We start from the raw sequence: 14,205 nt of genomic DNA, 5'->3' as shown, positions 1-14,205 counted from the left end.
TTGGAGTTGCCATGTACGTTACAAGAATCATTGCTGACTGTTTTTCATACGAAAAAAACTAAAAGACACTGCTGCAAATGAACCAYGGTCAGAGAGTGGAAAAAAGTGTGGTCTCCTATTTCTAATCCTCTGACTGTCTTAGCATTTTGCTACTATGAACAAACCAACATGGACATAATTACTGCCCACTAATTAGTTAATACCCATGAGTAAGCCAGGCTGGTGCCTTCCCTCAGTCCTAGTGGGCTGAGTCTCATTATCACATCATTAGATTGCWCTATAACAGTATAGTACTGATCAAAATTAATTTCACCATCTTCAGCACTGAGGAGCTGAGGCTATAAGTGTTTATCACCTACACAAACTGAGCAATGAAGCAAGGCTCTTACCTGAGACAGTGAGCTCTGGCRGGCAAATGTCTGGTGACAAAGAAGGCACAGGAAAAAGATTTTCACGTCTATTCTGGAAAAAACAAGACAAAATGCCACAGAAAGATTGCTGAGCAGAATCTGCTGGTGTAAATATAGGGAAGAAGATAGAGAAGTTCAAGAGAGACCATCTCAACTGTCCCATAGAGTCACCCTTGCATAAAGAAGACAGGCACTAGGTTGTACTCTTCTTATGCAGATAGGCGAAAAGAGACTCCAGGAATTTCTCTGAACACTTGGCACAGGTCCATTCTTGAGTCTTTTCAAAATCTTACTGCAYACAGCAAACTCAATTCTGTAACTGTAATTGAGAGGCAAGGATGAATATGGCCTTGTGTGTTTTGTCCATAGAGATCTTCTCTAAAGCCCTACATCCAAAACATCAGTGAGGTTCTGATTCAGATCAGGGCCAGCTGCATTATTTATCTGAAGCACTATCATAATGAGCACAGCAGGAAGCTGAGAGAAATTGCCCACACTTTCTTAAATGCCTAAATCACAAGTAAGAGGAAAAAGAGTGACAGTGTGGATAAGCTGAGGATCACTCAGACATAGTACTTCCATAGCTAGCAACTTATATGCAGGTAGAGACCTGGGATTGGTGCTGAGCGCTTACAGATGCAGGCAGTGCAAGTGTCTGAACACTCCTTCCCTAACACAGAAATCTAGACCTTAYTGAAAGTTACATCTTTTAGCAGCAAAGTGAGGAAAGGAGAATTTAATTCCATTCAGCAGTATAACTTCATATAGATGCTCAAAATTATACAGGCACACATTTTGCTATATTATACAGAATCTAATCATAGTATTCTACCATATAAGCAAGCTAAGATTGACTTCATAAGCACATCTCAGTCAGGGACCCCCCGAGAAGTCATATATTTGGCATCTTTGCATGTCCATGTCTCCAGAAGCTCTGGAAAGAAAGACTTTTTGTGAATTAGGTTTGTATGAAAGGAACTTCCACCTGGCCTTTTCTAAAGGAAGTTTATGTGGCAACAGGCAGAAATTACACCAGGGATTGCAATAATCCAAGASAGAAATGACAAATGTATACAATCCAGCCACAGGCCCAAATTATAATGAAAGGCGTGGAGTTAAATCCTGTCTCACCATGCRCAGTTTGAGCACTTGCCTTTGCAAATACAGCATAGAGCTAGGCCAAGGAAATAAACCTGTCTTATCATTAGGATAGTGAAGAACAGAAATAGACTGCTTAAGAAAGTTGTGGATTCATCCTCACCAGAGGTCTTTAAGAACAAATAATTGTTCCTGCCTTTGGCTAGGGGACTAGATCARACAGACTTGAGATCCCTTCCAGCCCTATGATTGGTATTGAATGAGATGTAGGTAGCTATCCACAGGAAGATTTTTTCCAGTCTGAGACTTCTGAAACAAGTCTGAATGCAGGCCCTGGAGATAAAACTCCTGTCATTACCTCCACAGATCTTTTYCAATCCCAAACCCAGGATAGAAAGAACAGTATTTCAGATATAAAAATACCTGGCTCTAAACAAGCATAAACATGGCCATGTAAATCAACATTACAGACCTTCCATAGTCCAGAAGGACTACCACAGAGTCCCTTAAAAGAGGATTTTCTGATCAGTTAAAGAGATCACAGGATTGGCATCTGTATTCTTAGATATGAATTTCAGCCTACCTCTGGGGACCTTGCATGGACCTTCAATCTGCAGGAACTTAGACCATTTCCCACAGCCTTCGGAGGAGGTGWCTGGATGTTGTTATGAACTGATAGTCCAGGATGTAACCGTCCCCTTCCAGGAATAAAGGCCACTTCTGTGCTTCCCTCATGTCTTAAAAAAMAAATACAGAACATTTTATTAATGAAAGAACACAATTTACATTTTCAGAACTTTTATGTCAGTGKTTTTTTTCCTCCAGGATAATCTCATTTAAACCTATGTAATCTACACCAGTGGAGCTGGATCTCTACCAGATGAGTTGCTTAGCTGAACTTAACTTCCACTGCAGAGCTCTTACCAGGGATGTTCACAAGGACCAAATATTGGGAAGGTCTGGATTTCACTTCTGGATGATTCGTGCATTCAGATTCCCTCAACTGACCACCTGTCAGAATCATCTTGAACCATCATCCAAGACTAACATGCCTGATGCTTCTTGAACACAAAAAATGGTATGACATGAAGGGGCTCTGCCTAAGACTCAACAGCATCATGACAACAGCACCATGTCTACCTGAATTTGGTTTTTGCAATTATTTTCCTGGCCTCTTCATATGTGCTGCCCACCAAAGAATCTTTATTGATAGCAATCAGTTGATCACCAGGACGGAGCCGACCATCCTAAACAAGGAGGGAGAAAGTTAGAGGAATGGAAAGGAATGTGCCTCTACCCAAAGCTTTCTTCTGCAATATCAATCTTCATTAGTCCATACAGTGCATTATTCATCTATTCTTAGAAAAGGTGCTTCAGAAGCTTCTAGGAGAGGTTCCCATTGCAAAGTCACTGACGGTTTGCACACTGACTTACCTTGTAACAGTCACCATCTGGCGTAAGCTCTTGAACATAAATCATGGGGCCATCAGGCCTGTTAGATCCACCACTGATTGTCAGCCCTAAGCCAGAGGACTTTGCTATAGAGATGCTCTGGATTCCTGATTCAATGGAGTAACTGCAAAGGAGAGATGTTAGCAGGTGACTCAAGTGATCTGGTTTATTTCCCACATCACAAACAAACTCTGTCTGATTGTCATCCTGAGTATGATTCTTCTAACTTCTCCCAACCTTTTCTCCCTCTGAATCTTTTCTTCCACCCCATCTTGAAAGAAGAGATAAGGACTCCAGTTTCTTGCCAGACATTGTTTAGCATTATGAATATATTTGGCTTGCATACTCATAAATGCTGAGGAATACTTGCTTTCCTTTGGAAATTAAACAGAAAAACAAATAAAYGTTTAGCCAGCATGTATTTGGCACCCTTGTTTCTGTAGCCAAAAGCACACAAAGGATTTTTGTGGCTTTCATTCAAATCCAGTTATACTGGCCTAGATCACTAGACAGAAATCTGCAGATTGGTCAACTATAAGCAGCCCTTAGCAACAGGCAAAGTGAAGCTCAGGATATACATCTGAATTTGTCTCAGCCAAGTTTTGGACTCAAAATCTTGCAAGATGCCTTAAAACCTGAGCTCATAAGCCATTTATAGCAATAACTACTACACTGATTTATTTCTATAGCACTAATAGTAATGACTCACCCRCTCAAGGCTCAAGGACACTGCACTGATCGCTACTGCATGGAGAAGTAACAAGGAAATCAAACCCTACCCTCAAAGACCTTCCTGCTAAATAGGACACAATAGGCCACCAAAACAGGGTCATGGCAGGTGGCTCTGTATGGGAAAGAAGTAACAAAGTAAGAGAATTTGTAGGATAGCAGAGACTTCACTGACCTACCCCAAAGCTGGTAGGACTGGATAGGATCACAGCAGAGGGAAGCTTTCAAGAAGGATTTGATGGGATTCTAAATGTGGATGGTAAGGTGTCCTCTCCAATGGGGCAGGGCACAGCACAAAGAGCATCTGTGCCAGGAACATGAGCAAGGAAGTTACTGAGCTTCCATTAACGGCAGAACAAAGCCACATAGCAAAGGGCCAGGAACCCTCTCCCTCATACCTGCCTGGTTGTACCTGGTATTTTTCTTTTACAGGACATTTTTATAGCCTCCACTCAAGCAGTCTGCAGCCTCCAGTATCCCTTGTGCTATCTGATAATTTAAGGCAGAAAGATGGCTGTACATCCTGTACCTCACAAAGACATTAATGTGTAACCACCACCCTGTGCTTCTCAACAATACCATCAGCGGTGGTCAGACATGACAGTGAAAGAGCACCGTCCTGCCAGCACCCTTCCAAACTAGCAGCAGGCCCCTGGGAAAGCCACCAGGTTATTTGGAGCAAAGGGGTGTTATTAATAGACTATGCATCTTAATCTTATGAAAAACATCTGCAAAATAAATATTCTGGAAAAATACACTAAGACATAGCATTAAAATTCTGCATTGAAACCAAAATACCAAAATTCTATCTGTGGAGAGACTGAATCACATCCGARTCACACTGCTTAATGAGATGGAAGGACTTCAGACAGCATTGTGATGGGAGATCACAGCCTAAGCACTACACATAACGAACGGCGTAGCAGAGAGCAAAGACCCAGCAGCACCAAGGGACAGGTGGAGGCTGTTCAAGTTTAACTGCCTGACTGTGCCCTTGTGAACAAGGAATGCGCACAGGGTCCGTTTTGGGGCTTGCTGGGAGAGGCAAGGAGAGTGAGGCCTCCAAATAAGAGATGGCCTGGCAGCAAGGGCTGGTAGTTACTAAACCCGTTCCAGACAGATGCAGACAAAGACCCTGACTGCATCTGCTCTAAGTTATATCTCTGTAGCCAATGCCCTGCACAGTCAGTAATTTCAAATGGCTCTTGTCTCTCCAAAGAAGAGATTACTTGGGCCTGGCTATTCTTTGATATAACACCAGTCTGGAGACACACTGAACATAGCTGAGTGTGACAGCGTGGAATAAAGATGCTTTCAAGCTAGGTCTCCTCTAGTCTAATTAAGGGTGTTAATTGTGGAGCAAGGATGTCTAATTTATCCAAACCAGCTGCCAAGTAGATGAGCTGGTCTCTGCTCTGTAAGGCTCTCTCACTTTATGCAAGCAGCTTAAATCTCTGATGCCAAATATTTGTCCTCCACAAATCCCTAATAAAGAGCTGATATTTAGCATGTGGCAGTTGTTACCTGCCAAGAGGATTTAGTGCGTCTGCAGTAAGGCCTGATTTCCTTTACCAGTGACTTGACTTGTTTACAGTAGCAAAGGAAGAGAAGCAGCAGGCCCTGGGGACTAATGGTCTCAATTCCAAGACAACTAACATCAAGCTGTCCCTCTTGAGAAGGGCAACCCCAGCACCCTAGAGACTAGACTCTGCAGACAACAAGCTCTGCCTGTTCAAACCTCGGTTCTTGTGAAATATGAAAGGGACAGATGACGACATGATCACACATATTCCAGAAAATGTTCTAGACACAAAATGATGCCGTCTCTGTAGGCAACCTCTGTTTACACCAATGCAAAGGGCAACTGAAGTGTTTGAATTTAGGGGGCAATGCTTGCAGTCTTGTTGCACTGGCATAAATGTGTCAGGAGCAGAGCAATAGAAAATGTGGTCCAGAATCCCCTTCTGAAAGCAGCAGTGGCCTCACAGAAATATTCAGCTTGTGACATAGTTTAAAAAGATATGTACTGTCCTCTCAGAGGGCTGTAAACTATGGCTTCTCCCAACTTTCCGAGGGGAGGAACTCAAGCAATTATATAGTTAACCGCATTCCAAACATATTGACGGTCTCAATAGAGGGCTTTTTCAGGTCTTGGGGCACTGTGATGGAAATACATTAACAGTAAGTCATTATGGTGATAAAATGGTGTAGGAAACATAGGGCTGAACAAAGCAATCATTCAAACACTGGAAATATTTACTGGATCTATTCTTAAACGACATTAGATATTCAATGATCATCTTCGTGACTGACCAAAGGTCGGGAATACCTCACTTTTCGCTGAACACATATAAAAATTTCTTAAACAGCATACATTTTAGAAGAAGGTACTCTACACTTTATGAAAAATAAGGATCTGGAGGCCAAGCACTGAAACAGTCCAACAAGCCACTATTGGTGACTATAAACCTTTGAAAATCATGACTGACATCTTGCCCAGATGACCTTTGATTGCAGGTCATAGTTATTACTTGATTATGAAAAAGTTGCACAAAAGGGTCAGGCCAGCAGACAGGCTGTGTTGGATCTGCACTGTGTGATTATGTACATACTGTGAGTGAAGAGAGTGTGCCGGGTTTCCGAGGAAGGGGCTGTGAGAATTTGCAGGGCTCAGTAGCAGTGGACTCTGTGAGCGTGAGGAGGACCCCGAGGATGTACTTTCCAGATATCGACCTGAACAGCAAAGGCAGAATCAGTCCAGGTAATTCAAATATTCCTGTACCATCCCCTTACCCTATTCCACCACTGAGGGTTGACACAATTTGCTTAGCTTTCTACTTGGAGGAAAAACATGTGCTTGTTAAAGATATCAGTATATTCCTCATATAGAGGACATTTTGTCTCCTTGAGACAATCTCAACTTGTGACTGTTATCTCTTTGCCACCTTTGCCTATGGCTTCMATAAGGGAAGGGTTGGTAGCCTTCTGGTGGGACACACCAAGCAAGAGACACATCTTCCCCCATACRCAAACATGATTTGATATGCTGGTCAATGGCTTAGATTAACATTGCTGTGTCTCTCTCTGACCATTTCTTGATTTGGAAAAGAAAAATAATGATCATTCCCCACACTGAAATGCTTTGAAGCCACAGCAGAAAGCTGCATTTGCAGARATAGGTATTATTCTAATGTTATCAGTTCGATATTACAGTTAAAATGGAGTTCAGGGATCTGGAAAGCTGCTACCAGACCAACTCATTCTCCTTTATTCACCACAAGGAAGCCAATTTGCTTGCTTGCTTGGCATTTCTTGTTTTGCATAAACACTACTGGCCATACTCACCTGCTCTGTATCCTGGGATGCATTGAAGTGCTTCTAATAATGACAAGCAAGATTTTGCTTCCTTCAAATCTCCTCCCAATTGCGTATCACAGACAACAGTATCTTATCAAATCAAAGTTCCCTCAAAATAACACTAGGATAAAGAAAATTATCTTGGCAGAAAGATAAAGGGACTTCCAGTTTTCACACAGTGGCACATCAAGCTCTGGCAGCTGTGGTGCTGACAACGCTGCACATCAGAGATCAGTACTCACTTCCACCATGCAGAACAGGAGAACTCCGTGCTGAGCCTGTATTGCTCTGAGAGCCAAACTTCTCCATCAGCTCAGAGAATTCTCTCCTGGAAACAAAAACACAACATAGTCAGCTGCTGCTCAAAACATTTTCCTACCTCATTGTAATGACAACAGTGCCTCTAACGGCTTTGACATACTAACCAAGTTTATAGGCCAGATTCTCTCTTGCAGTAGGGAGCAGATCAAAATTTCTCTTCCTAAGGATAGCCCCCCYATGATATCAAGAGGTTGTTAAAGTCGATAGTCAACCTCATGGCAGTGCAGGATTCCTAAGATGGCCTGGAACTTCTGTGTACTCATAAGGGACAGCTCCCCGATCTGCCTCTTGAAACACCCCTCTCAGCCCTTCTCACCCCCGTTACCCCTGAATGTCTTCTGCAGCAGGGAAGGGGCATACCAAAGCTCCAACTCATCGTAAGAACCTTGCCCTGCCATGAAGTTGGTTATTGATCCCCTGAAAAGGTAGCTCAGTGCTCAAGTGCTTCTAGATTGAGTTTGACCACCTTATAACTGGTCAAACTTGTTGAGCCCCTAGTGAGCTGTAAATACTTGCCCACAAGAGGTATAGTGCTTCATGACCTGCCTTGTGCCAAATGAAATACATTGCATTCTTAAACCATTAAGAACCACCATTAATCATATTTCACCAGCTCCTGCATCATTTCTCTAATTCTTCTTTGAGCTGCCATGAGAACCTTGTATCCATTTGAACAGTAAGCTTGGAAGGGGGATGCCATGTTCTAATATCAGTCTCAGTCAGCTGCGCACAGACCTGTGGTCACTCTTTTACTCATCCCTTCTATGCCAACTCTTTAGGAAATGAGGCTCCCAGGAGTGTGGTTCTTCTATGTCTGTGTATTCCTCTCCCTTCATAACACAAACACCTTCTGACACATTCAGCCACCTTTGACAGAGAGAAAGGGCTCGAGGAGAACKAACTCCTTACAGGCATTGTTAAATAAGCTGCCAGGCAGGGGAAGGAGGCCCTAAAAACTTTGCTTGTGTGRCAGTGGTAACAACACCATTCACTTTTCAGACATGAGGGAGTCTACATGGGAGAAGTGCCCTTTTTATGCTACAGCCACAACAAAAGCCTAGGTATGAGCAGCACGCTCTCACACTTAACAGTCAGTGAACCTTGAGACACAGATCTGTAGGAAACCAGATACGGCAAAGTTTCCTCAGCGAGGAGACTGCTCTTGAATTGTTAGCACACGAACAGACAGATGTTATGCTTTATTGCTGGATGAGAGTCAACAATATTAAATGGTGGATGAATCATCAGTTCCTTTGGTTCCTGCTGGAAATGCTCTCAGTAATTTATGTCTTCCCATTAACAACCAGCTCATTAACAAACTTCAAAAAATAATGTTTGCCTTATCTATTATTACCATCAAATATATGCCTTATTCATCCCATTTAATGCTAATTTTACATCCAAGTATCACACTATTTACTGGAATGCCTTGGTGAGTCCAAATATTTTGCATCAAYGCTGTCATCTTTATCAACTAAACGCATGACCTTATATAAGGACAATTTCTTTGTTCAGAAACCTCACCTTCTCCAAAACTGTGCCAACTAGCACTTTCATAGTTTTAGATACCAAAGCTATTTGTAAAAGCACTGAGTAAGTGGAATAACAACATACAAAGATCCAATGGCAATAGAACAGCTGCTTCCTGACCTCTGGTATCTTTGGTTTAAGCACTGGACAGATCATAACAGATTTTTTCCAAAATTCAGTAAAACTTTTATCTTTGTAGAGGTTATTCAGAATCCCATTTCACTGGTAACTTATGCAGTGATGGACCTATACCTTTATGCCCTCGTGTAATGAGAGGTCTAATTTGCTGGAACYTGATTAGCAGTATGAGCTAATATATTATTTCCAGTGATTACCTAGTTATCAGCAGCTGGGTTGTTGTTTTGGGCTGGGCATTTTTTTCGTCATCTATTACTACATGTTTCTCAGATAATAATTTAATAGAGCTGGGAAAAGGTTATGAATTAAAAACAATAGGATAAAAAAAATCTCAGTAAATGGAAATGCAACTAGTCAAGCAGCTCTTATATTCTTTAAACTCTGCTAAGCAATGCAAATCCAATCACCAGACCRAGCTGTCAAACTATTTGTTATAAACAAGGGTAAGTATGATTTGGGCATTCTTTGTTGTTGCTTGCTTTGTGTCATTAAGTTCATCAACAAAGTGAAAAAGCATTTACTGTTATTTGCTCAGGAGCCTAGACAAAGAGCTTTGAGCCTACAGGTGCTCGGCAAACTGTCCAGCCCATCCTTTTGCTATAGGGATGGTGTGACCAACTGGCAAGTCACGAACAACCATCCTGGCTGAATTGGGGCCTGCAGTATTGACCAACAAAGCAGGACACAAGGACAAAATACATGACTAATTTGAAGAACGTGCTTATCCAAGCAGCAAACAACACAATTTCTCGTATGAGCCCCTCAGCATTGTGTCTGGAGGAATTTTCAAGTGGGCAGACACTACCCAAACGTTACTGATTAATCAACAACCCTGGAGGAATGCTATCGAACCTTTCTTTGTGCTCTCAAATATCTTCATCTGAAGAGATGACTTCAAAAGTCTTCTCTAAAATTTAAAATGTGACCTTATTAAAGCATCCCAAATTGTCAGATCTCTGCAGGACTAAATGTCCAGCTCTACTTCAAAAAATTTGTGATGTTGTAATAGGTGGAAAGTTCATTTTAGCAACCTCTTCTCCAGCTATTTTCATTAAGACATAGAAATGTAATGGTCTGCAGAATCCCTGTAGATCCCCTTCAGACTTGCTTCAGCTGGACCTGTGGAGCGGAGTCAGAGTTTGCCAGCAGCAGCCAGCTGTAGGCTGACTTTGCTACAGATTAAGCAGCAGGGGGTAAATCTTTCTGCAGAATATTGTTGTTTTATCTCATAATACCTTTTTGGCCTGCCCTTTTGTTCTCAGGAGAACAAAGGGTGAATCCTACAAAGGTTATGTGGGAGCACAGTGTCTGGAAGCCTCAGCCTCTGCACTGCAGATGGTGGAGAAAGAGGAGTCTGTGGTGTCAGATAAACGAATAGCTTGTTTCAGTAAACAAAGCCTGCAGGTCAGTGGGAACTGTGCACCCTAAGCACTGCAAGCTACATGCAAACAGCAATCACAGAAGCTGGTTCTCTGACACCCAGTACTCTCAACTACAGCATCACAGCCTCTCTTCGGGTAGACCTGCACTGGAGACACTGCAGCTCCATGCCCAGGGCCTGGCCCCAGCTCTGGCAGCAGAACTGCCTGGAAATAGGGCTGCACTCACCTGGCAGAGTCACAGCTAGCTCATGCTGYGCTACCACTGAGCTCTCTAGCCAGGGTTATACTGGGCAGTACATTAGGTCGTTACTAGGGTTTGTCGTTTTGTAAATGCCTAGGAAGCTGTGAGCACAGGCGTTATCTCAGCTTCTGTTTAAAAGAATACATGTTTTTCCTCAAAGAGCAGCTCAGGACCCTGGAATACCTGAAGCTTGCAGGATTCAGTCCCAGCACAAGTCTTGAAGCACTAAGTGCTCAGATGCACAATCAAATGACAGAAGCTAGTTTCTAGGTACTGCCTGAACCACTGCCACACTAATGGAAGGTAATTCAGCACTGCTTGGCTCACAGTAAAAAGGGACCATCTTGCATTTGCACCAGGCTAAGTGTGAACTTCAGTAACAGTCTCTCTGCTGCTCCTGAGTATTGATTAACAGGGGTGGCTTTAGTATACATGAGCCGTCCCTGCCCACTTGCCAAAACTGGGGGGGTGGGGAGGGGGGAAGGAGAGAGATTAGAAAAGTGATGTGTGAATGCAAATGCAACACAAAGCAAGCAATGTGTCCCTAGCACACCTTCAGGCACGTCCTCTGCGGCCACTCAAAGTACAAAACCCAAACCCACTCGCTCCRCTTGTCCTCTGCAAATGTCCAAGAATGCACAAGCAACAGAATGGAGATCATAGATGTAGCACTGAAACCAAGAAAAACTGACTCACGCTACAGCTTTGCAAATGGTTACTTCTGAAAGGCCACACTGGGAAATACAGAAATACAGGGAAACCCTGTCCCTTGGCAGGAACAGAGGTGGGATTGTATCGATGTCATTCAGTCAACTGTGTCATGATGCTGGAGGTGTATTTTGTAATGAACGCTGAGTGAAAGAAAGCAGCCTTATTCGCTGTTCCCTGGATTTTATAGTTCTGATTGGATGCAAGTATGTGTAATTTGGAAATTGCACAGGGTAAAGAGTGCAGTATGTTCACATGAAAGTAGACTACTTGCCTTATTTCTTCTGATGCAGGCCTTATTAATATAACAGTAATTTTTCACCAAGGTGACTCTGCATACCGTACGCAGAGAGGCACTACATTAGCATTTTATCTTGCAAGTACAAGGAGGTACAGCACAAACAGGCATTCTCACAATGCTAAACCTGAAAGACTAGGATGATAGCTATGCAACTTAYACAAACAAGGAACTATTGCACTTGCAGGCTGAGAACAAATAAATAATAATTACACACATTCAGTAAGTTTATCCTCATTAGGGAAAGATGAGCACAGACAAAATTAGATCCAAACATCTTCCAAATCTGGCACATTAAGCTCTAAAACTGAATTTTCTGCTTTAAATCCTGGGATTACTGTAGTTCTCTGCAGCATGTCTGATGTGTCAAGCTGAAAGCATGCATCTTATACACACTGGGACTAAGTTCCAGTAACAGCACAGGCAATTGGGGCCTGTAATTAACTTCAGGAACAAATACTAGCATTTATAAGTCAAATTCACCCAAGGACAGCCACAACAAAATGCTACTCAACTGAGTCACTGGGAAAATTGGCAAGTAGGTTGAATGTTCTTTCAGATCCAGAGCCATCACATTTCACCCTCCAGAGTACCTGATATCACAGCTACATGTTCTGGATTTACGAAGAAAACCCACATGCAAACATCTGCAAATGGACAGACTGACTTATGTGTCTCCCTAGTGTTATTCCTTTGGCTTGCATGGTTAATGGTGCAGCAGCTCTGTGGATATGACTTCCATTACTGACATTCTTAGGGAAGTCGAAAGGGAAGAAGATAACTGTCCCATGTCTGTCACGGCAACACTTCCTGAAGGGTCCTTTTGTGGGAGCATCATGCTGATATTAACGCCCGGGCTCAAAGGAAGACATCCTGAGAGGACCAGTTTTTCATCCCACCCATTTGAAGGTGAGAAGATGACAAAGCCAATGCCAATTTGTTTSGATGGCCAATAGAATAGTCCTGTCTTGCTTCTTATTCACACCAGGGCAATTTTAGGCTGAGAAGGCAGTGCAAAAAGGCCTTAGTGTAAATGAGAATCAGGCTCTCCTCATGGTCCTGCAATTGGCCRAGTCCCTGCTAATTTAAAACCCAGACAATAAAGTGCCGCTGGCCACAGCTACATCAGCAGGCATTCCTGATGCTCCAAGGGACAGAGGACTGTCTGCCTGGCCGAGCTCAAGGCCRTTGGTAAAAGATAATATGGAATCAAAAAATAAAGACAAAACTAAGAAGAGAAGTAGAAAGCAGATAAATCCTTCCTCCTCTTCCATAGTTCTTAATCCAGGAGTATTAAATTATGTATTAAATATTTTGTGAGATGATTATGCAAGTGAAATCTCTKCAAATCTTTAAAAAAATATTAAACTGATTACTTCCCCACACTCCCTCTGGGTAACCTTTAGCAGATTTAACAGATGAACCAACAGCAAATAGAGGCCAAATAGATTGTTTGAAGTTTGCTTGCCCTCGCTGTCTCCAGCCTATCAATTTACAACAACCTGACTGGAGGCTCTGTTGACAGATGCACGAAGGAGCAGTAGCTGCAGACAGACGCACACGCATATATTTTAAGAAACATCTACTGCCATTTAATATATTAAGAGGCCTGTTGAGATGCCTGAAAGGCTTGGAACAGATAAACACRGTAAAAGCAGAAAACCTGCTTTGGGGGCACTGGCTGAGAAACAAAACGTTTCCACAAGGAACACGGGTAAGTGCTGCTCCTGCTCAGCCCGTGCGGGAGTTTCCAGGGAGTTACTCAGACAAGGGAATCCAACCCCCTGGAGGCATTCAGTTCTGGCCACAGCCCCGCACAGCAGACAGGGCAAGAAGCCCCCTACTATTTCCTCACCTAAAGCAAGGAAAACTGTTCACCACGGGGATAACTACAGTGATCTGTGCAAGTTTAYTCAGACCAGAACGGCCAAATCCCAAATCTAATTTGGAGGATCTAATCACTTCACTCAGTGCTTCCTCAACAGCCCACCCAGGAACTCACAGGTTACTGTAATAACTTGAGCTGTGCTTTGTGGGCACAAAGAGATCATGTGGCTCCAACACAACCACAGCCAGAGAGAGGATGAGCCTAGTTAGTTTAATGGTACTCCACTACAACTGGTGCCAACAAGTCTCATGGTTCCTCTTAATTGTATGATACCACCTTACCTGGCATCATCATCTCGGGCTATAAGAAGGCGCATGTGGCTGGTGGCAGACGCTGTTCTGAGAATATCTATGGCCCTGTAAGAAGAAAGGCAAGAAGAGGACTATTTGTCAACACTGCGTTGGAGCAATGCACCACCAAGCTCGTTCATCGGCATGTCAAAGCTCTCAACAAACTCAGCACTGAGCCATGTCCTAGGCAAACCCTAAAGCAGTAGCCAACTTACTTTTTTTTTCTTTCTTTTTTGAGGGAGAGGCCTCCGGTAAACTGAATTATCTGTTAAGTAGCCTTGATTCTCCTGCCTGACAGCAAAGTCGGAGGGAAGCTAAGTCACTGCCTGACTTTCCCACTTCTACACTAACTTAGAAGTTCCT

At 42.9% G+C, this 14,205-nt stretch overlaps 1 protein-coding gene across 1 annotated transcript in view; it reads right to left on the bottom strand.

Moving 5' to 3' along the window:
- The window catches only part of LOC146595673 (syntaxin-binding protein 4-like), a 38,051-nt gene that overhangs the window by 14,939 nt on the left and 8,907 nt on the right, over nt 1-14,205 (bottom strand). The window contains exons 4-10 of the mRNA XM_085305321.1: nt 13,834-13,908; nt 7,289-7,374; nt 6,302-6,422; nt 2,943-3,084; nt 2,649-2,755; nt 2,092-2,245; nt 390-462 (exon numbers count right to left, since the gene is read on the bottom strand). Of these exons, the coding sequence (XP_085161447.1) occupies nt 390-462; nt 2,092-2,245; nt 2,649-2,755; nt 2,943-3,084; nt 6,302-6,422; nt 7,289-7,374; nt 13,834-13,908 (758 nt within the window). The remainder of the gene's footprint in view (nt 1-389; nt 463-2,091; nt 2,246-2,648; nt 2,756-2,942; nt 3,085-6,301; nt 6,423-7,288; nt 7,375-13,833; nt 13,909-14,205) is intronic.

This window comes from Rhea americana, unplaced genomic scaffold (genome assembly GCF_003343005.1).
Source record: "Rhea americana isolate MKP2758 unplaced genomic scaffold, rheAme1 scaffold_219, whole genome shotgun sequence".
Classification (NCBI taxonomy): Eukaryota; Metazoa; Chordata; class Aves; order Rheiformes; family Rheidae; genus Rhea; species Rhea americana.
The sequence above is the reverse complement of the archived record's forward strand: the minus strand, read 5'-3'. Positions and strand labels throughout refer to the sequence as shown.